At 44.0% G+C, this 24,085-nt stretch overlaps 1 protein-coding gene across 2 annotated transcripts in view; it reads right to left on the reverse strand.

Moving 5' to 3' along the window:
• Nucleotides 1-7,991: 7,991 nt before the first annotated feature.
• ccdc93 (coiled-coil domain containing 93) overlaps nt 7,992-24,085 on the reverse strand; it is a 79,022-nt gene continuing 62,928 nt past the window's right edge. For both annotated transcript variants that reach the window (XM_059966311.1, XM_059966310.1), the window contains 5 exons: nt 13,989-14,071; nt 11,751-11,788; nt 11,264-11,348; nt 9,580-9,693; nt 7,992-8,273 (listed from right to left, as the gene is read on the reverse strand). In XM_059966311.1, coding sequence (XP_059822294.1) covers nt 8,217-8,273; nt 9,580-9,693; nt 11,264-11,348; nt 11,751-11,788; nt 13,989-14,071 — 377 coding nt within the window. In that variant the 3' untranslated portion in view covers nt 7,992-8,216. The remainder of the gene's footprint in view (nt 8,274-9,579; nt 9,694-11,263; nt 11,349-11,750; nt 11,789-13,988; nt 14,072-24,085) is intronic.

A 24,085-nucleotide genomic window follows, 5' to 3' on the forward strand; every position in this document is an offset into this window, starting at 1 on the left:
CATCAGATTTTTGAAGTGGTTTTCTTGCTTTTCCTGGATATGAACAAATTTAACCCTACTTATCTTAACCTTATTTATTTCAGTTATTTTCTGCCATTACCTTCTAGAAATCTCTCTTTTGGTACCATTCCCTATCTGACAATGGGCATGCATGTACTAGAGCTAATATCTTTAATAATTTGGTTAGAATGCTTCAACATCCTCCAAGATTCCAAAGACAGGCAGGTTAGTAGGTTCAATGGCCACTGGAATTGCTCCTAATGTGTAAGTGAGTGGTAGAATCTGGTGGAATTGATGAGAATATGTAATAGAATTTATAAAAAATTGAATGTGACTTACTGACACAGCTAAGCCTTTCTATCACCTACAAATTACTTGAAAGGAACCATATACATACTGAATGATCTCCTTGTGCCAGAATCATATCATAGCCATACTGCTTCTCCCACAGCAACTCATTGGTTGCACCACTAATCCTTTCATTTTTTTCCATCTGCTGTCAATTTCTCCAATGCTCCCCCAAGGCTACAATGGACAGTCTCTATGATATCTGCAGATAGCATTTCATGTTGCTTTTCCTCCTCCTCATCAAAATGCAGCATCCTGCTTTTCTCCATATCAAACTTCCACAGGCCTATTTATACCTGCATTCTGTTCATATCTTTTATCGTTATTCATAATAATACCAAATTTTGAAAATATGATTTGCATCAGATCTTGAGAATTCTGCTATATGCCTTCCTCCATGAATAGGTAACCTGTAGAGCTGGAGCACTGAAACCAGGTCGTATAGGCCAATTAAGGAAGGAACATGGTGAAAGACAAATAAAAGGAACATGACTGGATAGTTTAATTTGCCCTTCCATGCCAGCAGGAATAATAGATTATTGCTCTTTCACACTTCACACCTCAACATTACTCAGTTCCAGAGATCCCTCTCAATGCTCCCAACATCTGGTCCAAATTCTCAATCATAGAACATTTCCTTGCACGACCAACAGATCCCAAGTGCTCTAAGCACTAAAGACATGTTGCAACATTCAGAGAGTCCAAATCTTCAATATTCCAGGATCCAGTGACGCAATCAAAATATCGGCTGAGAACAGGGTCTTGCATCTAATTCTCCTTGTGAGAGACAATTCTATCTCCTTGATCATAGCATTGGAGAGGATAGGAACAGACAAGTTGGGAGAACATTTAACTGGAGTAAGGGGAAATACAAAGCTATCAGGCAGGAATTTGGAAGCATTAATTGGGCACAGATATTCTCAGGGAAACGAGGCAAATGTTCAGAGGATATTTGCAGGGTGTACAAAGGCTGTTGAAAATCTAGTCAAGAAGAAAAGCTTACAAAAGGTTCAAAAACCTAGGTAAAGATAGAGATCTAGAAAATTATAAGGCTAACCGGAAGGAGCTTAAGAATGAAATAAGGAGAGCCAGAGGGGCTATGAGGAGCCCTTGTCGAGCAGGATTAAGGAAAATCCCAAGGCATTCTACAAGTATGTGAAGAGCAAGAGGATAAGATGTGAGAGAATAGGATCAATCAAGTGTGAGTGGAAAACTGTATGGAACCGGAGGAGATAGCGGAGGTACTTAATGAATACTTTGCTTCAGTATTCACTACAGAAAAGGGCCTTGGCGATTGTAGGGATGGCTTACAGTGGATTGAACAGCTTGAGTGTGTAGACATTAAGAAAGAGGGTGTGCTGGAGCTTTTGGAAAGCATCAAGTTGGATAAATCACCAGGACGAGATGAGTTGTACCCCAGGCTCCTGTGGGAGGCAATTGCTGATCCTCTGGCAATGATCTTTGCATCATCAATGGGAACGGGAGAGGTTCTGGAGGATTAGAGGGTTGCATATGTTGTTCCCTTATTCAAGAAAGGGAGTAGAAATAGCCCAGAAAATTATAGACCAGTGAGCCTTACTTAAGTGGTTGGTAAGTTGATGGAGAAGATCCTGAAAGGCAGGATTTATGAACATTTGGAGAGGCTTAATATGATTAAGAATAGTCAGCATAGCTTTGTCTGATTAAATTTTTTGAGGATGTGACTAAACATGTTGATGAAGGAAGAGCAGTAGATGTAGTGTATATGGATTTCAGCAAGGCATTTGATAAGGTACCCCATGCAGGACTTATGAGAAAGTAAGGAGGCATAGGATCCAAGGGGACATTGTTTTGTGGATCCAGAACCGGCTTGCCCATAGAAGGTAAAGAGTGGTTGTTTACTGGTCATATTCTGCATGGAGGTCGGTCACCAGTGGTGTGCCTCAAAGACCTATTCTGGGACCCCAACTTTGTGATTTTTATAAATGACTTGGATGAGGCAGTGGAGGGATGGGTTAGTAAGTTTGCTGATGACACAAAGGTTGGAGGTGTTGTGGATAATGTGGAGGGCTGTCGGAGGTTACAGCAGGACATCGATAGAATGCAAAACTGGGCTGAGAAGTGGCATATGGAGTTTAACCCAGCTAAGTGTGAGGTGATTCATTTTGGTAGGTCAAATATGATGGCAGAATATAGTATTAATGGTAAGACCCTCAGCAGTGTGGAGGATCATGAAGACCCTGGAAAGTCTTGTGCTAGAGCAGCTCCGGCCTGTGGTTAAGCCACACTTAGGCGAACTGGAGGGGGTCTATCAGCCCCAACTAGGAGTTGAGGATGCCATTGTCTACCTGCTGAACCGTGTCTACACCCACCTGGACAAGCTGGTGAGCACTATGAGGATCATGTTTTTTGACTTCTCCAGTGCATTCAACTCCATCTGTCTTGCTCTGCTGGGTGAGAAGCTGACAGTGATGCAGGTGGATGCTTCCCTGGTGTCATAGATTATTGATTACCTGACTGGCAGACCACACTACGTGCACTTGAAACACTGTGTCAGGCAGAGTGGTTAGCAGCACTGGGGTTCCACAGGGGACTGTCCTGTCTCCCTTTCTCTTCATCATCTACACCTTGGACTTCAACTACAACAGAGAGTCTTGCCATCTTCAGAATTTTCTGATGACTCAGCCATAGTTGGATGCATCAGCAAGGGAGATGAGGCCGAGTACAGGGCTATGGTGGGAAACTTTGTCACATGGTGCGAGCAGAATCATCTGCAGCTTAATGTGAAAGTCTAAGGAGCTGGTGGTGGACCTGAGGAGGGCTAAGGCACCGGTGACCCCTGTTTCCATCCAAGGGGTCAGTGTGGACATGGTGTAGGATTACAAATACCTGGGGATATGAATTGACAATAAACTGGACTGGTCAAAGAACACTGAGGCTGTCTACAGGAAGGGTCAGAGCCATCTCTATTTCCCGAGGAGACTGAGGTCTTTTAATTTCTGCCGGATGATGCTGAGGATGTTCTACAAGGCTGTGGTGGCCAGTACTATCATGTTTGCTGTTGTGTGCTGGGGCAGCAGACTGAGGGTAGCAGACACCAACAGAATCAACAAACTCATAAGGCCAGCGATGTTGTGGAACTGGACTCTGATGGTGGTGTCTGAAAGGAGGATGCTGTCCAAGTTGCATGCCATCTTGGACAATAACTCCCATCCACTCCATAATGTACTGTTCAGGCACAGGAGTACATTCAGCCGGAGACTCATTCCACCGAGATGTAACATTGAGCCAATAGGCTGGACTTATTTCCACTTGGCATAATTAACTTATTATTTATAAATTATTAACTTATTATTTATGGTTTTGTATAGCTATATTTCTTCACTATTCTTGGTGTGGCTGTAACAAAACCCAATTTCCCTCAGGATCAATAAAGTATGTCTGTCTGTCAGAGGGATCTTGGGGTCTGTGTCCATAGGACACTCATAGCTGCTGCACAGGTTGACTCTGTAGTTAAGGCATACAGTGCATTGGCCTTCATCAACTGTGGAATTGAGTTTAAGAGCCAAGAGGTAATGTTACAGCTTTATAGGACCCTGGTCAGACCCCACAGAGTACTGTGCTCAGTTCTGGTCACCTCACTACAGGAGGATGTGGAAACCATAGAAAGGGTACAGAGGAGATTTACAAGGATGTTGCCTGGTTTTGGAAGCATGCCTTATGAGAATAGGTTGAGTGAACTCAGCCTTTTCTCCTTGGAGCAACGGAGGATGAGAGGTGACCTGATAGAGAGGTATAAGATGGTGAGGCATTGATTGTGTGGATTGACAGAGGCTTTTTCCTAGGGCTGAAATGGCTAACACGAGAGGGCACAGTTTTAAGGTTGTTGGAAGTAGGTACAGAGGGGAAGTCAGGGGCAAGTGGTTTCTTTTTTTTACGCAGAGAGTGGTGACTGTATGGAATGGGCTGCCAGTGATGGTGGTGGAGGCAGATCAATGGGTCTTAAGAGACTCCTGGATAGGTACATGGAGCTTAGAAAAATAGAGGGCTACGGGTAACCCTAGGTAATATCTAAAGTAAGTACATGTTCAGCATTGCATTGTGGGCCAAAGGACCCGTATTGTGCTCTAGGTTTTCTATTTCTATGTTTCTAGGTCTGCCTTCAGCCCTGATATGAGATCACTGATGGTGGTGGTGGGACAAGATATTATAAAACTTCATATTGGCAAAACTAACAGTGGAAATTCACTACTTTTATAACAAGATTATTTCGACTTGGTACATAAGTGGGCTTTCAATACTGTCATTTTTTTTAAACACAAAAAGGCAGTTCAGGTGGTTAATATAAACAAATCATTTCAAAGTAGTTTTGGTATACTGCTTTTGTTTGAACCAACAAAACTACTGTGGCGCTCTGGTTTTGTCCTTTGATCTGTTTTTACAATGAGATCAAAAATGAAGCCCATCATGTCATTAACACATTCTTCTGCCTCTGCAGTAAGTGCACTCAAACAATTTGCTTTTTTCTTTAATCAAAATACAACTATGTTTCAAAGGTTTCCTCTAACAAAAAATATCTACAAAATAAATATATTAAGCATTTCTAGTTATAAGAAACAGCTATTAGAAAGAAAGCTCAAACCCTCCCACTGTTGTGGAATTAAAGTTCAGTCAGTTACTGGGAACTTACTGCAGTTACTAGATAGCTGTAAAAAGACATCTGAATTACTATTATCCTTCAGGAAGGGAAAGCTGCTATCTTACCTGATTTGGCCAGTGAGTTGGCCTAGCAAACTACTCAAGAACAGCGTACAGTTGGAAGTAGAATAAAACTACATTTGCCAGCATTAACCCAGGCACCAAATTCTGATGTGACAATCTTATAAAGTCCTCCTCTCAAATATCTGAAGACATCTCTGAAGTGAGAGAGCAGCCCAATAAATTAGTCAAATAGACTTACATCGTCGTAGCCGTTCTTTATGGACAACGTGCCTTTCATATCCAATCCCAAACATAGGTTAGACCCACCCGAGATGGTAACATAAGTGTATACCGAAGAGTGGAAACAGCTCCAAGTAGGTCAACATCAACTACAGACCTCTCCAAACTAAAATACCAGTTGAAATGTGGATAAAGAAATCTGCCATTCTCTTTGTTGAACACAGTAAGAGCACTGAAAATAGCAAAGGTTCTTCTGGGTGGGAGAATATCCGTCAGTAGCACCATCTTTGATCTAGACTGAAGGCCATTACTAATAGACTGAGCATGCAGCAGATTCTTGACCTTAGACTCACAAATTAACCTATGGCAGATACAGCTGTCCATAATTTATCTGAACATAGAGATGACGAGTTTCTTTTTGGAGACAAAATCCCATCTTCACATCTGTACACTTCCAAGCATGCAATGACAAAACATCATAAAGGGGCAGATTCAGAAGTAGGGTAACAAAAAACTGGGCATCCAAGAGAAGCTGCGGATCAGCAAACACGTACACAATATAGAAAGTGACAATAGTGGCAGCACCAAATATACCTAATATGAGGTGCCAGCCTGAAGCTGTTACTCAAGACTATAGGCACCCTAACCCAAACTATTGAATCCCACAGCCAATTAATTGAATTAAAGTTACATGGTCCTGCCACAAAGTAGGCTAAGACAATGGTGGTAATTCAACAGTAAATGGGTCCAACAACAGCCCCGTCTGTAACAAACATAGGGCCTAGTAGGTAGGTAGATATTAAAGCACAGAATTCACAACCATCTTCATCAGGAGAGCCAGTAAGATAACCCATCTTAATTTCCTCCTACAATCCCTGATTCAGTTTTGTCAGTCTTCAGTCAATTCAGAAAAGAGATGGCAGATGTCAGAATCTGGATCTGTAAACAACCTGCTAGAATGACTCAACAGATTAAGTAGTATCTGTGGAAGGAAAAGAATTGCCCAAAATTATTGTCCTCCCACAGCTGCTGCTAACCCATGGTGTTCTAACAGAAGATTATTTAACTGATCCTGCCAAGTCAATTCACTCTGCATAGCAACAAGAAACACCTGAGACCACTAGATATAGCAAAGGTTGGAGGATCAAAGTCACAACACAGAACGAGATGCACCTCTAGCCAAGCTGCTCCAATATAAATACAACACTGTCATTCCCTCCCAATAATGTGAACAAATACCCAGGCAGATCCAGTATATGAAAACAGGACAAATACATTCTGGCCAATTTCCATACAATTGATTTTCTGTAACCAAAAAGTGATGATAGCACTGACAACATCACCCTCGAGAGGTCTGGCCATTGAACTTTGGGTAAAAGGAAGGTCGTACTTGGATAACTAAGCTTGGCTCGAAGTTCAAAGTACATTTAATATCAGTATACAACCTCAAGATTCATCTTCTCCAGATGGCCACAATAAAAAGAAAACCATGGAAACCATTCAAAGAAATGCATCACCTGACTCCAAATGCACAAAAAAAAACACAAATCAGGCAAACAGCAACAAGAGCATCAACCCACCGTCGCAAAAAAAATCGTGCAAAAGTCAACAAGAACATCAAACCCCACCATCCTCCGTGAAAAAAGCAAATCACACAAACGAAAAGAACGTCACCTCCCATGCGCAAAAAAAAATCACAAACTGCAACAAGAATGAACAGGCGAAAACACAATATAAAAACACAAAAATCAAAGGAGTCTGTATTCAGTTCAGCTCAAATTGAACTACAGTCCCAACCTACAAACTGCAGACCCAGAACTTCAGTACCATCATCTGACAGCTTCGAGTGAGAGAGAGACCATTCAAACGCATGAGACCTTCCGTCAGGAGCAACGAGCAAGAGACCGTCACATACTGGCACCTTCCTCCAGCAGCAGCAACAGGCTGGTAGATGGAGCTGAACACTCACATTCCTTTGGCACTCGCCTCAATGTTTTCAATCTTCCTCAATGCTTTAAATCGGTGTGAGATGGTGTTATTTATTCATGCATGACCAGAAACATTCCAGCAATGCCATCTTTTCACAGCCTCAATGTTACCTTTGGAATCTATTAATCTATATCAATTCCTAACTTCTACTTTTTAAATTATGTGCCTTTTTTCATAATCAAAATCCCTGCACGTTTCTAGATGCATGTCGATGACAATCAAGCCTTCTTTATTACAGTGTCACACCTCCTGTCTTTCTGTGCAGAATTGTAGATTACAATTAGAGATCAAAGGCAAAAGGCATCTCACAAGGGAGGGATAGAAACATAAAAAGAGCAAACTGGAGAACAATTATGTTATAATGGCCGATGTTATCAATTTGACAACAGCGAAGAAAAGATTCCCATCACATAAGAGAGCACCTTTAACAGGTGAGTCGAAGCAGCATGAATCACTTGCAAAACTAAAATTGGGGTGGGATGGTAGCATTGTGACTAGCACAACATTTTATAGTACTAATTCCTGTTGCCATCTGTAAGGAGTTTGTACATTCTCCCTGTGACTGCATGGGTTTCCTCCCACAGCCCAAAGGTGTACCAGTTGGTAGGCTAATTGGTCTTTGTAAATAGTCTGTGATTTGGATAGTGTTAAACTGGCCAGAAGGGCCTAATTCAAGCTGTATCTCAATGTAAATAATTTCAGCATGATAAATCAAGAAACTAGCTCAGGTTAGCTTGCATTATTTTTATTATGGGGCAAATGGCTTTACATAATACAATGGATTATTTGGCTCATAAGTGTCATGGATAAACAAAGTTGTTAGCTGTGCATTTGACTAAATTACATCCAAAAAAGACAAAATGCGTAGGGCACCATGCATCCAGTATTTACTTTCTAAGTGCTCAGAAAGCCTTCCATGGGAGAATTAAGTCCAGTCCTTGGACTCACGGTGAATTTATTCAAGAAGCCCCCATTGTTCTCATTTTGGTCAATAACATTTCATTCTTGCGACACTCCTGCGGAGTAAAATAAATCAAAAATTAAGTTCCCTGCTAATAAAAACAATATCTGTTTTCAAGGAAACTTTAATTAAAATATATTTTCACCTTCAATTTGTTCATTGTTAATCTATAAAAATGATTGATCATACAACAGACCCACAATTACCAGAATAATTTCCCTCCGTTTTGGTCAGCCAACCAAGATACCTGAAAGACACTCTCTTCTTTCCCTTCATGCACAGTCACTGTTTCTAATCCTTACAATGAATTTCCACCACCCACATACATCCAGGGCCTGACTTTACAACTGCAGAAATCTGGTAAATTGAATGTGCTTTACTCCCAGTAAAAAAAATTAGTGGGGAGCAAAATGCTGACACAGAAAGTACTTTTAAAATAAAAGTTGATTAAAAAAAGACTAAAGATCTAATTTACTTGAAATACTTTGCCATGGGCTTGCGAGATCTTTAATTTTGTTGCTTTTTCATTAAAGGTTCTGTGATTTAATCGATAATAAAACATTACCAACATGGTTACTTCTAACTACATGGGACAAACAGGATATCACCAAAGATTTGACAAGAAAATGTTTCTATTTCCTTCACTATGTTCCAGTTACTGAGATAGCCATACACCCACCCAGCGATATATTCATACCAACAAAACCGAGTTTTTCAAATCCATTTCAGTTAGTTGAAGGATTAGTATAACCATGGAATCACTCCTGGGAACACATTCACTGATCTACAACCTGGCAAAATAGACTAAAATTATTTGAAATATAAGAGAAGGTTGGTAGCTCACAGTGGCTGCTTGCTTGCAGGGCTGTTCACCAAGCCTGGGAGTTAGGTCGCAAATGTTTTATCACCAGGTGAGGTGACATCATAAGTGCGCAACTGAGTGTTGGTTCTGCTGAGTACTTGCATTGTATTGGTCTGGCTCTTTGTTCAGTCTAAGGTCGACTCTCAGTGGTAGGATATTTTGTCGCAAGACTTAGTGCAAAAAGAGTCAGACCAGTATAAAGGTAAGCACTCTGCTGAACAACATTCAATAGGAAACAGATGATGTTTCATCACCAGTCAGGATGACGTTTGCAATCTGACCTCCAGGTTCGGTGAACAACCCTAAAAACAAAACTTACCTTTACTCAAATTATACTACTGCAATTTTGATACATGAATATTCAATTGACAAAACCAAAAATATATTTCTTCACCACCCTGCCCTCTGCACTTCTAAAAACTTATAAAATGTAAACAAAATCACTAAAATATTATTACCCACAAGTTTTCATAATTTTGTATGCAAGATAAAATAATACCTCTTTAAATTCTTTGACAGTTTTGAAGTATAGACGTTGTTTCTCCAGCAGTTCAAGGTACTCATCATTCAGCTGATCACGTCTCATTTTATTTTCTTGCTTTTTTTTCTCCAGCTAGTTTTTGTAGGATTATTGCAGAGAATGGTAGCATTGGAAGGGAATGAGTGAGAAAGAAAAGAACCAACAAAGAAAGAATTTAGTTATAAAATCATATATAATCAGCTAATTATAAAAGGGCTTTCTCACAACATTTAAAGCTAACTTGTTACCTGTAAAAAATGTATTTAATAAAAATAAGGTGAATAGAGTGCAAAGAATACAGTCCGCCCTCCTTATCTGCGGGTTCCGCATGCACCGATTCAACCAACTGCAGATCGGGAAAACCCAGAAGTTCTCTCTCCAGCACTCGGTTGCTTGAGATTGTACAGACTATTTTTTATTGTAATTATTCCCTGAACAATACAGTATACCAACTATTTACATAGCATTTACAATGTATTAGGTATTATAATCTAGAGATGATTTAAAAGTACAGGCAGTCCCCGGGTTATGAATGAGTTTCATTCCTGAGTCCGTCTTTAAAACGGATTTGAAGTCGGAAGAGGTACATCCGGTTTATTTAGCGTCAGTTAGTCAAACGTCTGTCTTAGCATATAGTATATATTTTACCTTTCTATGCATAGAAAACACTTAAGAAACGTATGTATTTCAATAATTAAACCACTGCATTGCTTAGTAATAATTGTGGATTTCATCGGGGCAGAGCCTTTCACATTATCCATTAAAATTGCTCCGATCGTTGACCAATTGTAGCATAACACTTTTACAATGATGGCGTTTCACCTCTTCCCGATTGCTTTACTACTTCCGCTTTATTTTCAATCGTGATTATTTTTGTGAACAGAAACACTGCACATTCAGAGCTGTGCCAGGTCCTAAAGACCACCGCACTGAGTCAGGTTAAATAAGGTCTGGGGTTCCACTGGGTCCTAAGATCCACCACATTGAGACAGGTTGAATAAGGGACTTGAGCATCTACATTTTTTGGTATCCGTGGGGGGTCCCGGAACCAAACCCCACAGGTTAGGAGGGCTGACTGTATTTCAATATACTTTTGTGGCTAATACACTATGAAAAAAGTTAAATTTGAAATACAACTATATGTTACATGGAATGAAGTATTAATGCTGCATTTGATTTACCAACAAAAATCAAATTAACTGGTGTGTTAATCTGTAGCTTCAATGTTGTACAAATATATCAATGACACTTGAGATAGTAATTGATAGAAAAGCACCTTAATCAACTGATAAGAACGTTTACAAACTATTTTTGCCATTCCCTCGTTGTCTTCAGAACAGATTCTCATTTTATAAAATAACCATTGAAAAGTTACATACAAATAATCCAAATTCCACCATGCCTACATCAATGTCAGCTCTAAATGTGAAAGACCAATCTTACCCTGAAGAAAATAGATAACCCCCCTTTATTCCAAATGGACATTCATTCACAAAACTGTCATGAAAAATATCCAGTTAGCTCTACCTCTTCCTTAAAATTATTTCTAATTTATAATCAATTCTATATAGAATTCATTTCCTTCATCTCTACTAATTACTTTTGAAAAATGTTTTGGAAAGATTGCCAGGAATGATGCATTTGAAATTAACTGTGCTCTTACCTTCATGCGATTCTGCTTAATACCTTCCACGATTTGTTCCATCTGACGCAAGAATTGTTCTCGGGTAGCTGGCGAAGCCATTGCTCTGAAAAGCAAATTTAACAGAGCATTCTGCAATGTATCAACTTAAAAATACAGATAAAAAGATTCAAATACACATATCAACAAATACCTACAGAAACGCAACACAAATATCGGATAATCATTGAGAGACAAGGCCAAATTAGAAAAGCCACAAATCAAAGGAGATTAATTCAGGTGATTGTTACCTTTATAACTTAATACGTCAAAATGAACAGATTCTAATTCGAAGACCCTGTGCGCACACCTGAATTGATACTGCACTAAGAACTTAGATTATTCAGATTTTGAATTACTTATGCATAATCAAGATGAGAATTAAAAGACAAAATCCATGAAAGATGCGACTAAATCGCCTGCTCCTAGTTTAAATTTATACATCTTCACAATTTGACACAAGACTTACTGTTGAAAATTGTCATGAATTGAATTCAACAGGTTGACCTGACAAAAGAGAAAACTAGATCAGTATCTGACACATTGTTAAAGTACAGTCGGCCCTCCTTATCCGCGGATTCCGCATGTGCGAATTCAACCAACCGCGAATCACGAAAACCCATAAGTGCTCTTCCAGCACTTGTTGTTCGAGCATGTACAGACTTCTTTTTCTTGTCATTATTCCCTAAACAATGCAGTATAACCACCATTTTATATAGCATTTACATTGTATTATTATAAGTAATCTAGAGATGATTTAAAGTATACAGGAAGATGTGCGTAGGTTATCGTGCATCACGGATCGAAAAAATCGGAAGTTCTCTTACTAAGTAAGTCAGAACAGGTACATCCGGTATTATTTAGCGTCAGTTAGTCAAACGTTTGTCTTCGTATATAGTATATATTTTACCTTTCTATGCGTATAAAACACTTAAGAACGTATGTTTCAGCGCCGGGCTTGGGAAGTTCCCGAGCTCGATCTAGTGACAGATCGCTACGGAGTGCACTCTCCACCATGCCAGGTTGACGTGGAGGATCAAAAACCCAAAACCCAATAATTAAACCGCTGCGTTACTTAGTAATAATTGTAGCTTTATCGGGGCAGAGCCTTTCTCACTTTATCCTCTAAAATTGTTCTGATCGTTGACCGACTGTAGCCTTACGCTTTTCCAATGACCGATGGCATTTCACCTCTTTCCAATCGCTTTATTATTTCCACTTTATTTTCAATCGCGATCGTGATTATTTTCGTGAACAGAAACACTGCGCATTCAGAGCTCTAGCGCCGGGTCCTAATGTCCACCGCTTTGAGACAGGTTGAATAAGGGACTTGAGCATCCACGAATTTTGGTATCCGCAAGGGGTCCCGGATAAGGAGGGCCGACTGTACTGTGCTATCCACACTTCTAAAACCTTTTATCAATCCAAATTATGTATCTTAAAATTAGAAAATGATAACAAACAATAAACATGTTTATACATTATAGCCAAACATACCCAGGCACTGGAGAAGAAGATGCTTAAACTTATATTAATTTACAGAAAGAGGTATTTTCTAAAATAATATGGTTAGTTTTTTTTTTCCACAGTTAAACATTTTTATTTCATGTTTGACTTCTTATCACAATTGCCCTCAACTGAATGATAATGCAGCTAATTTTAAACATTGACTGTTCCATTCACTTTCAATTGTATCCTTCTGGTAATCAGAAATCAGTCTCAAACTCTTATTCACAGATCTACATCATACAAATTGCTGACAGATCACCTTGTAAATTACAAAATTCACACTCACTGATGTATTAAGTAATCTGGCTTTGATCACCCATTTACACTTGGGTATTCTATCCTTTATTAATAAAGATGGTAAGTAGAGAATATGGGTAAAGATTCGATCAGTTTATTCTTCTCTCCTGAGATACAAGTATGCAAGACAGTGGCCATTGTATTTCAATAGTAGGATAAATAGCAGTTCAGATTTCTTTCCATCCCCACTGTGCAAAGTTCGTACAGGAGCTGTCTGGGTAAATGTAGATCTGACTTATGGAAATCAGACTATATCGAAATTCTCCCATAGTTTGTTAAAGTTAGTTATTGAAATGCAAAGATCTTCAGGAGTCAGTTATTTCAAAACTAACCAGCTTTCAAAAAACTGTTTACATGTAACATGTAAAACATGTTAAGAACATAGCCACTGGTTCACACCACGAGGCCGTGTAAGAAATTTGCTTCAGAAAAAGACAAGGCAATCTCTTCATAGTTTTTTGCAAAATACTTAATGTAATATCCACTGATTGTTTAAGGTCATTGAAACTACCATTGAATGTGGCACATTCTGATTCTGTACTACATAGGGCAGGACAATAAATATGTTCATGTTAAACGGTCCACATTAAGATTGTTTGTTTCTGAGTTATGGGAAAATAATTCTCAGAAATACCTGTGTTACTCAGGGACTTCTGGTGCCTAGTTTATTTTGATCCCATATCTACAGGATAAACTCAAGCCACAAGTAAGTACCCAATGTGACAGTTGTCAACCAATCCCCTGTGCATTCTCTACTTTTCATGTATTTCTCAGGTCTAGCATTTGTACTTGTTTGTATTTTATGACAGACACAACTTTAGATGAAACCATTTGCCTCAATTATTTCAAATTATTCAGTGAATTAGAATATGAAGCAAAATGCCTGTTCTGATATCCTTACCTCTTTTTCCAAGTACACCTTTTTATCATCAAGTGTGTTATAAAGTGTAAAAAATTGTTTTGTTTCCTTGTGCGTTGCTGACACTGCAACAGAACATATGAATATCAGGAACAGCTTAAAGAGTTTTATTCAAGCAAATCCTCATCTGTTTCAAATGATTAACTGCAAAATCTAAAATACAAGAGGAATTCTTCCAAATATCATTATAATATTTAACTAATTTAAATAGAAGACAATAAGACATAGGAGCAGAATTAGGCCATTTACCCCATCGAGTCTGCTTCACCATTCCATCATGGTTGATTTATTATCCCTCTCCTCCATTCTCCTGCCTTCTCCCCTTAACTTTGACACTAACTAACCTATCACACTTTGCCACAGATGGAGGCCAAGTCAATTGGATATATTTAAAGCAATGAATTCCAGATCCACTACACTATGGCTAATGAAATTCCTCCACACCTCTGTTCCTCTATTCTGCTCCTTGTGGTCTGAGACACCCCCACTACAGGAAATATCCTCTCTACATCCACTCTATCAAAGCCTTTCAAAATTCAATAGGTTTCAATGAAATCCCCTCCCATTCTTACAAATACCAACAAGTACAGGCCCAGAGCCAAATGCTCGTCACACATTAACCCTTTCATTCTTGGAATCATTCTTGTGAACCTCCTCTGAACCCTCTCCAATGCCAGCACATCTTTTCTTGGATAAGGAGCCCAAAACTGTTCACAATACTCCAAGTTCCGCCTGACAAATCCCTAAAAAGCCTCAGCTTTACATCTTGCTTTTATAAGAAAAGATATAGAAAAAGAACCAGGCCATTTGGCCCATCGAGTCTGCTCCACGTTTCATTATGGTTGATCCATTTCCCTCTCAGTCCCAGTCTCCTGCCTTCTCCCTATATCCCTTCATGCCCTAACCAATCAAGAATCTATCAACCTCTGTCTTAAATATTCATAAAGGTTTGGTCTCCACAGCTACCTGTGATAAAAAATTCCACAGATTCCCAGCTCACTGACAAAAAAAATTCCTCCTCATCTCTGTTTTAAAAGGACACCCCTCTACTCTATCACAAACAAGAGAAAATCTGAAGATGCTGGAAATCTAGAGCAACTCACACAAAATACTGGAGGAACTCAGGCAGGCCAGACAGCATCAATGGAAAAGAGAACACAGTTGATATTTTGGGTTGAGACCTTTCATCAGGTCCGGAGGAAAAAAGATGAGAAGTAAGATTAAGAAGGTGGGGTGGGGGAGAAAGGATGAAACATAAGGTGATAAGTGAAGCTGGGAGGGGGTTGATGTAAAGAGCTGAAAAGTCAATCAGTGAAAGAAATAAAGGAATGGAGAAGGGGGAATCTGATAGAGGAGGACAGAAGGCAATGGAAGGAAAGGGAAGGAGCATCAGATAGAGGTGATGGAAGTAAGGAGAAAAGGTGAAAGAGGGTAAAGGGAACGGGGAATGGTCAAAGGGGAAGGAGCCATTATTGGAAGTTCAAGAAATCAATGGTGATGCCATCAGGTTGGAGGCTACCCAGACAGAATATAAGGAGTTGTTCCTTCATCCTGAGTATGGACTCAATCGCTGCATTAGAGGAGGCCATGGATTGACATGTCAGAATGGGAATGGGAAGTAGAATTAAAATGGGTGGCCGCTGGGAGATCCCACTTTGTCTGGTGGACGCAGCGAGGATGCTTGGCAAAGCAGTCTCCCAATCTATGCTGGGTCTCACCGATACCACACTGGAAACACTGGATACAGAAGATGACCTGCCTGTCCAGCTAGACCTATTGTTTCTGCTTCTTCCTACCCCACACTTCAATTCAGTTTTATCCCCCCAGTTCAGTCCTTCCTACCTACACCCATGAGTTAATCTTTTCAGTGATTTCAAGTTTCCTGGCCCCAATCATCCTACTTTCACCATGGATCCCCTGTCCCTAGACACCTCTATCGCCCATCAGCAAGGCCTCAACGCTCTCCATTTCTTTCTGGACACCAGACCCAACCAGTTACCCTCCACCACCACTCTCCTCCGTTTGGTGGAACTGGTTCTCACTCTTAATAATTTCTCCTTTGGCTCCTTCCACTTCCTTCAAATAAAAGGTGTAGCCATGGGCACTTGCATTGGTCCCAGCTGTGCCTGCCTTTTTGGCGGCTATGCAGAACTGTCTATGTTCCAAGCCAACACTGGCATCACTCCACAACTTCTCCTTCGCTACATATCGACTGCATCGGTGCTGCTTCCTGCACCCATGCGGAGCTCACCGACTTCATCAACTTTGCCTTCAACTTCCACCCTGCTCTTAAGTTCACCCGGTCCATTTCCGAAACCTCCCACCACTTCCTTAATCTCTCTATCTCCATCTCTGGAGACGGATTATCTCCTGATATCTTTTATAAACCCACTGATTCTCACAGCAACCTGGACTTTACCTCTTCCCACACTATTACTTGTAAAAATACCATCTCCTTCTCTCAATTCCCCCATCTCTTCCAGAACTAAGGAGATGTCCTTCTTCTTCAAAGAAAGGGGCCTCCCTTCCTCTTCCATCAATGCTGCCCACATCCGTACTTCTATTTTGTGCATGTCTGACCTCACCCCACCCCACCCTTCACCAGAGATAGGGTTCCTCTTGTCCTCACCTACCAGTCCAGCCCAGCACATAATTCTCTGTAACTTGCACCACTTCCAATGAGGACCCACCACCAAGCTCATCTTTCCTGCCCCCAAACTTTCTACTTTTAGCAGAGATCACTCCCTACATGACTCCCTCCCCATTGGTCTCCCTTCTGGCACATCCTTGCAAGCAGAACAAGTACTACATCTGCCCCTACAGCTCCTTCCCCACTACCAATCAGGCTCCCAAACAGTCATTCCAGGTGAGGTAACACTTCACATGTTAGTCCGTTGGGGCCATCTACTGTATCCAGTGCTCTTTGTGTGGCCTCCTGTATATTGGTGAGGCCCGACGTAGACTGGGAGACTGCTTCGCCGAGCACCTATGCTTCATCTACCAAAAAAGCAGGATCTCTTAGTGACCACCAATCTTAATTCCACTTCCCATTCTGACATGTCAGTCCATAGCTTCCTCTACTGCGGCAATGAAGCCACTCTCGAGTTGGAGGAGCACTTTATATTCCAATTGGGTAGTCTCCAACCGGAACATAGATTTCTTGAAGTTCCGGTAATGCCCCCCTCCTCTCCTTCACCATTCCCATTTTCCCCTCTCACCTTTTCTCCTCACTTGCCCATCCCCTCTGTCTGGTGCTGTTCCCCTTCACTTTCCTTCCATGGCCTTCTGTCCTCTCCCATCGAATTCCCCCTTCTCCAGCCCTTTATCTCTTTCACCAGTTGACTTCCCAGCTCTTTATTTCACCCCTCCCTGTCCTGATTTCAAATATCACCTACTACCTTGTATTTTTTCTCCCCCCCCCCCCCCCCACCTTCTTACTCTGACTTCATCTTTTTTCTCCAGTACCAATGAAGGGTCTCAGCCAAAACGTTGACTGTTTGCTCTTTTCCATTGATGCTGCCTGGCCTGCTGCGTTCCTCCAGCATTTAGTGCATGTTCCCCTCGATTCTATATTCAAGTCCTCTTGAAAATAATGCTAACACTGCATTTGCCTTTCTTAACCTGCAAGTTAACTTTACAGAATCTTGCACAAGGACCCCAAGGTCACCTTGCCATTCTGATTTCTGAATTTCTTCCCCATTAAGAAAATAGTGTTTGCCTTTATTTCTTCTCCAAAATGCATGACTTTAAACTTTGTTACACTATATTCCATTGCTACTTCTTTGCCCATTCTCCTAATCTGTCCACGTCCTTTTGCAGACTCTCTGCTTCCTCAAAATTATTTGCCCCTCCACCTATCTTCATATCATTTACAAACCTCGCTACAATGTCATCAATTCCATTATGCAAATAATTGACATGAGAAAAGCAGCCCCAACACTGACCCCTGCGGAACACAACTGGTTAATGGCAGCTAACCAAAATAGACCTCTGTGGCGACCCATTTCCTGGCACATCCGAACCGGCTCACAATTAGATAGCCTACGGGGGTTTGCGAGCACAGAGCTTTGGAGCCTCTGCGCCATGGGGGGCAGGTCGAGAGAGGCTTAAAAGTGAGGCTAAGGATTTCGAATAAAGTTTTTCCTTCGACTGCAGTTACCGACTCCGTGTCGTAATTTTAGCGCTGCGTGTAGCACACAGCTACAATTGGTGACCCCGACGGTCCAAACGATTTTTGGACCAGAAATGACCGACGCCGCCTCTGTTCATGCAGTTTCATTGAAACTGCCGGGTTTCTGGACACAGTGCCCGAACCTATGGTTCCAGCAAGCCGAAGCCCAATTCCACGTTCGCCGGATCACCTCAGAAGACACCCGCTACTACTACGTGGTGAGCTCCCTCGACCAGGACACAGCGGCCCAGGTCGCAGAGTTCGTACAGTCGCCCCCGGCAGACGGCAAGTACACGGAATTCAAAGCCCTGCTCCTCAGGACTTTCGGACTCTCACGGCGCGAGCGGGCTGCCCGTTTACTGCACCTGGATGGCTTGGGCGACAGACCTCCATCGGCTTTAATGAATGAGATGTTGTCTCTCGCCGACGGACACACACCCTGCCTCATGTTTGAGCAGGCATTCCTGGAGCAGCTGCCCGAGGACATACGCCTGCTGCTGTCCGACGCGGATTTCAGTGACCCCCGGAAGGTGGCAGCCCGGGCGGACTTGCTGTGGAACGCCAAAAAGGTCCATCGCGCAGATCTCCCAGCCACGCTCCCGGCAGCAAACCAGTCCAGGCCCGGCCGCAGAGCCCGCCAAACCCCGGCCCAATGAACACTGGTGCTTCTACCACCAGCGGTGGGGCGCAGAAGCCCGCCGTTGTCATCCGCCCTGCAAAGTTCCCGGGAAACGCCAGGGCCAGCCGACGCTGATGGCTACGGCGGCTGGCCATCGGGATAGCCTCCTGTATGTGTGGGATAGAAGGTCAGGACGCCGGTTTTTGGTCGATACTGGGGCTGAGATCAGCGTTTTACCTCCGACGAGTTACGACACCCGCAGCAGGGCACCGGGTCCCCCCCTGAGGGCCGTGAATGGCAGCACAGTAAGGACCTATGGCACCCGTCAGGTGCAGCTACAGTTCGGCTCCAGCCAGTTCACGTGGGACTTCACACTGGCCGCCGTAGCCCAACCGCTTCTGGGTGCGGATTTTTTGCGAGCTCACAGCCTACTGGTCGACCTGCCCAGGAAGAGACTGGTACACGCCGAGACCTTTCAGACGTTCTCCCTGGGTGCAGCCCAGTTGCCAGCCCCTCACCTCGGCTCCATCACGCTGTCCGACAACGACTTCACCAGGGTCCTGGCGGATTTCCCATCAGTTCTGGCACCGCGGTTCACAGCGGCCATGCCCAGGCACGGCGTACAGCACCACATCCCGACCCAGGGACCACCCCTCCACGCCCGCGCTCAGCGGCTTCCCCCGGACAAGCTCCGACTGGCGAAGGAGTTCCAGAGGATGGAGGAATTGGGGATCATCCGGCGGTCCAACAGCCCATGGGCCTCCCCCCTGCACATGGTGCCCAAAGCGACGGGAGGCTGGAGACCGTGCGGCGACTACCGCAGGCTGAACGAGGCTACCACACCGGACCGCTACCCTGTGCCGCACATTCAGGACTTTGCAGCAAACCTGCACGGCGCACGGATCTTCTCCAAGGTAGACCTTGTCCGAGGGTACCATCAAATCCCTATGCATCCTGACGACGTCCCCAAAACGGCTCTCATCACCCCGTTTGGCCTTTTCGAGTTCCTCCGCATGCCATTCGGCCTGAAGAATGCCGCACAGACGTTCCAGCAGTTAATGGACGTGGTGGGACGGGACCTGGACTTTGCGTTCATCTATTTGGATGACATCCTCATAGCCAGCAGTAGTCGTCAGGAGCATCTGTCCCACCTCCGTCAACTCTGCGCCCAACTGAGTGAGTACGGTCTTACAATCAACCCCGCCAAATGCCAGTTCGGACTCGATACCATTGACTTCCTGGGCCACAGGATTACTAAAGACGGGGCAACCCCTCTGCCCGCTAAGGTAGATGCGGTCCGCCACTTTCCCCGACCCACCACGATCAAAGGCCTTCAGGAATTCCTAGGTATGGTCAATTTCTACCGCCACTTCCTCCCTTCAGCTGCCCGGATCATGCGCCCCCTGTTCGTCCTGATCTCGGGTCCGAGCAAGGACATTACCTGGGACGAGGAGTCCGCCGCCGCTTTCATTCAAACGAAGGAAGCTTTGGTGAACGCCGGAATGCTAGTACATCCCAGAATAGACGCCCCTACCGCCCTCACAGTGGACGCATCTAACACGGCAGTCGGTGGGGTGCTGGAGCAACTCATCGCAGGTCGCTGGCAACCCCTGGCATTTTTCAGCAAACACCTGCGGCCACCCGAGCTCAATTGCAGTGCTTTCGACCTGGAACTGTTGGCGCTCTACCTGGCAATCCGGCATTTCAGGTACTTCCTAGAAGGTCGGCCCTTCACCTCGTTCACGGACCACAAACCGCTTACCTTTGCGTTTACGAAAGCGTCCGACCCCTGGTCGTCCCGCCAGCAACGCCACCTGTCCTACATCTCTGAATACACGTCGGATGTCCGGCACGTCTCGGGTAAGGGCAATGTCGTGGCGGATGCGCTCTCTCGCCCTACCGTTCATGCCCTTTCCCAAGGGGTAGACTTTGAGGCACTGGCAGAGGCGCAGCAGGCGGATGAGGAGATTCCGAGTGACAGAACCGCAGTCTCCGGTTTGCAGCTCCAGGACCTCCCCGTGGGCCCGGGTGAGAGGACCCTACTCTGTGACGTCGCCACCGGCCAGCCCCGTCCCATCGTCCCGACAGCCTGGCGGCGCCGTGTTTTCGACTCCATTCATACCTTGGCGCATCCCTCCATCCGGACAACTGTCCGGATGGTTTCCAGCAGGTTCGTTTGGCACGGACTCCGCAAACAGGTCAGTGAATGGGCCAAAACGTGCATGCACTGCCAGACGGCCAAGGTGCAGCGTCACACCAAAGCCCCACCGCAGCAGTTCCATCCACATTCATGGCGTTTCGACCACATTCATGTGGATATCGTGGGCCCCCTGCCAGTGTCGCGCGGTTCACAAGATGGCCAGAGGCGGTCCCGCTCACCGACACCACCTCCGAATCTTGCGCCCGAGCCCTGATCGCCACCTGGATATCTCGCTTTGGTGTACCGGCCCACATTACCTCCGACAGAGGCGCCCAGTTCACCTCCAGCCTGTGGTCAGCTATGGCCAGCCTTTTGGGGACTCAGCTGCACCACACCACTGCCTACCACCCACAGTCGAACGGGCTAGTGGAGCATTTCCACCGTCACCTGAAGTCGGCCCTCATGGCCCGCCTGCGAGGAGCCAACTGGGCGGACGAGCTTCCCTGGGTCCTACTTGGCATCCGCACAGCGCCCAAGGACGACCTGCACGCCTCGTCGGCCGAGTTGGTATACGGCGCGCCCCTGGTCGTCCCCGGGGAGTTCGTACCAGCCCCACGGGAGCAAGAGGAAGATCCCGCAGCAGTCCTGGGCAGATTAAGCGAGAAGCTCGGTAACCTGGCCCCCATACCCACTTCACAGCACGGGCAGCACCCAACCTGCGTACCCAAAGACCTACAGAACTGTAAGTTTGTGTTTGTACGAAGGGGCGGGCATCGGCCACCGCTGCAGCGGCCATACGAGGGGCCGTTCCGGAACAACGGGTCCACGTTCGTGCTGGACATTGGGGGGGAAAGAGGAGGTTTTCATGGTGGACCGCCTCAAACGGGCCCGTGTGGACCTGGCGCAACCAGCCGAGTTTCTGGCACCTCGGCGCAGAGGCCGACCTCCCAAGCAGGTTCTGGCCCAGACTGTGGACATTGGGGGGGTATCGCCGGTTCTGGGGGGGGGTGGTTATGTGGCGACCCATTTCCTGGCACATCCGAACCGGCTCACAATTAGATAGCCTACGGGGGTTTGCGAGCACAGAGCTTTGGAGCCTCTGCGCCACGGGGGGCAGGTCGAGAGAGGCTTAAAAGTGAGGCTGAGGATTTCAAATAAAGTTTTTCCTTCGACTGCAGTTACCGAATCCATGTCGTAATATTAGCGCTGTGTGTAGCACACCGCTACACCTCCTTTACTCCCACTCTGTTTCCTGCCAATCACCCACTGTTTTATCCATGATAGTATCTTTCCTGTAATGCTATGAGTTCTTGTAAGCAGTCTCATCTACAGCACCATGTCAAAGACCTTCTGAAAATCCAAGTAAACAACATCCACAGACTCTGCTTTGTCTATCTTGCCTGATATTTCCTCAAAGAATTCCAACAGATTTGTCAGACAAGATTTTCCCTTGAGGAAACCTTGGTGACTCTGGCCTACTTTATCATGTGCCTCCAAGTACCCTGAAACCTCAACCTTAATAATGGGCTCCAACATCTTCCCAATCTCTGAAACCAGACCAACTAGCCTATAATATCTTTTTTTTGACCTCCCTCACTTCTTAGATCTAGCGATTCTTGAAAGATCACTATTACTGCCTCCACAATCTCTTCAGCCACTTCTTTCAGAACTTTGGGTTGCTGTTCCCTGGTCAACTGACTTATCTACTTTAGACCTTCAGCTGTCTGATCACCTTCTTAGTAATAGCAACTACAATCACTTCTGCCCCCTGACATTCTTGAACTTCTGGTATACTGCTAGCATTGTCCACAGTGAAAACTGACACAAGATATACAAGTTCATCTGCGATTGCATGTTCCCCATTACTACCTCTCTTGCATCATTTTCCAGCAGTCTGTTATCTACTCAGGCCTCCTTTTTTTTTGCTCTTTATATCACTTTAAAAAAAACTTTAGTTATCCTCTTATATATTATTGGCTAGCTTACCATCATAGAGTTCCTTTACCTTAAGCTCCCTAATGAAATCTGGTTCATTACACAACACCCACATTTAGAATTGTCTTTCCCTTAATGGGCCCAACTACAAACTACTCTGAAAAGCCATCTTGTAGAAATTCTATTTCTTGCGATCCAGAAGCAAACTGATTTTCCCAATCCACCTGTATATTGAAATCTCCCATGACATTGTAAAATTGCCCATTTTGCATGCCTTTTCTATCTCTTGCTGCAATTTGTACCCCACATCCTGCCTACTGTACAGAGGCCTTGCAGTTTCTTAACTCTACCCACAAGGATTCCATATTTTCCAGTTCTATGTTACCTCTAAGGATCTGAATTTACTTTTTACCAACAGAGCCACCCCACCCACTACATACCTGCCTGTCCTTTTAAAACACAAAGTGTACCCGTGGATTTTAAGCTCCAAACTATGATTTTCTTTCAGTCACAAGTCAGTGATGCACATAATATCATACCTTTCAATCTCTAACTGTACTGTAAGATCTGTATACTATGTGCATCCAAATACAACACCTTCAGTCCTGTAATCATCACTCTTCTTGTCCCCATGTCACTCTTCAAAGCATCCCATTGACTACCTCCCTCTATGTCCTGCTGATCAACCTCTCACCCTCACAAATGATTTGGAGTTAATTCTGTTCCAACTCCAATTCCTTAAAACGTTCTGAAAGAAGCTGCAGCCAAATGCACTTCCTGCAGGTGTAATTGGTAATAACACCAGATATCTCCTGCCTTCCCATAGCCCACAAAGGAGCATTCCACTAGCCCTGGCGTCCCAATGCTCTAACTGTGCAATAAGAAAGAAACAAATAAATAAAATCTGCCTCTCCTCACTGAAGCCTCTGTGAGCCAAAGCTTGAGCTCCCAACTCACACAATGGCCACTCCGCTTAAACCCAACTTCTTTTATTGGTCCTTGTTAAATGCCTAATTACGCACAATCCAACGTCACCTCAGGAACTGTGACACACAGAATATCCCATCTGCTGCCGCTCACTCCTTTTAAACTCACTTGCATGTTATGCAGTCCAATTTCTCCTCAGAAACTGTGGCGTGCATTTAGAACAGAACATAGAAATTTACAGCACATTACAGGCCCTTCAGCCCACAATGTTGTGCCAACCATGTAAC

Source organism: Hypanus sabinus, chromosome 4 (assembly GCF_030144855.1).
Source record: "Hypanus sabinus isolate sHypSab1 chromosome 4, sHypSab1.hap1, whole genome shotgun sequence".
In the NCBI taxonomy this organism is placed as follows: domain Eukaryota; kingdom Metazoa; phylum Chordata; class Chondrichthyes; order Myliobatiformes; family Dasyatidae; genus Hypanus; species Hypanus sabinus.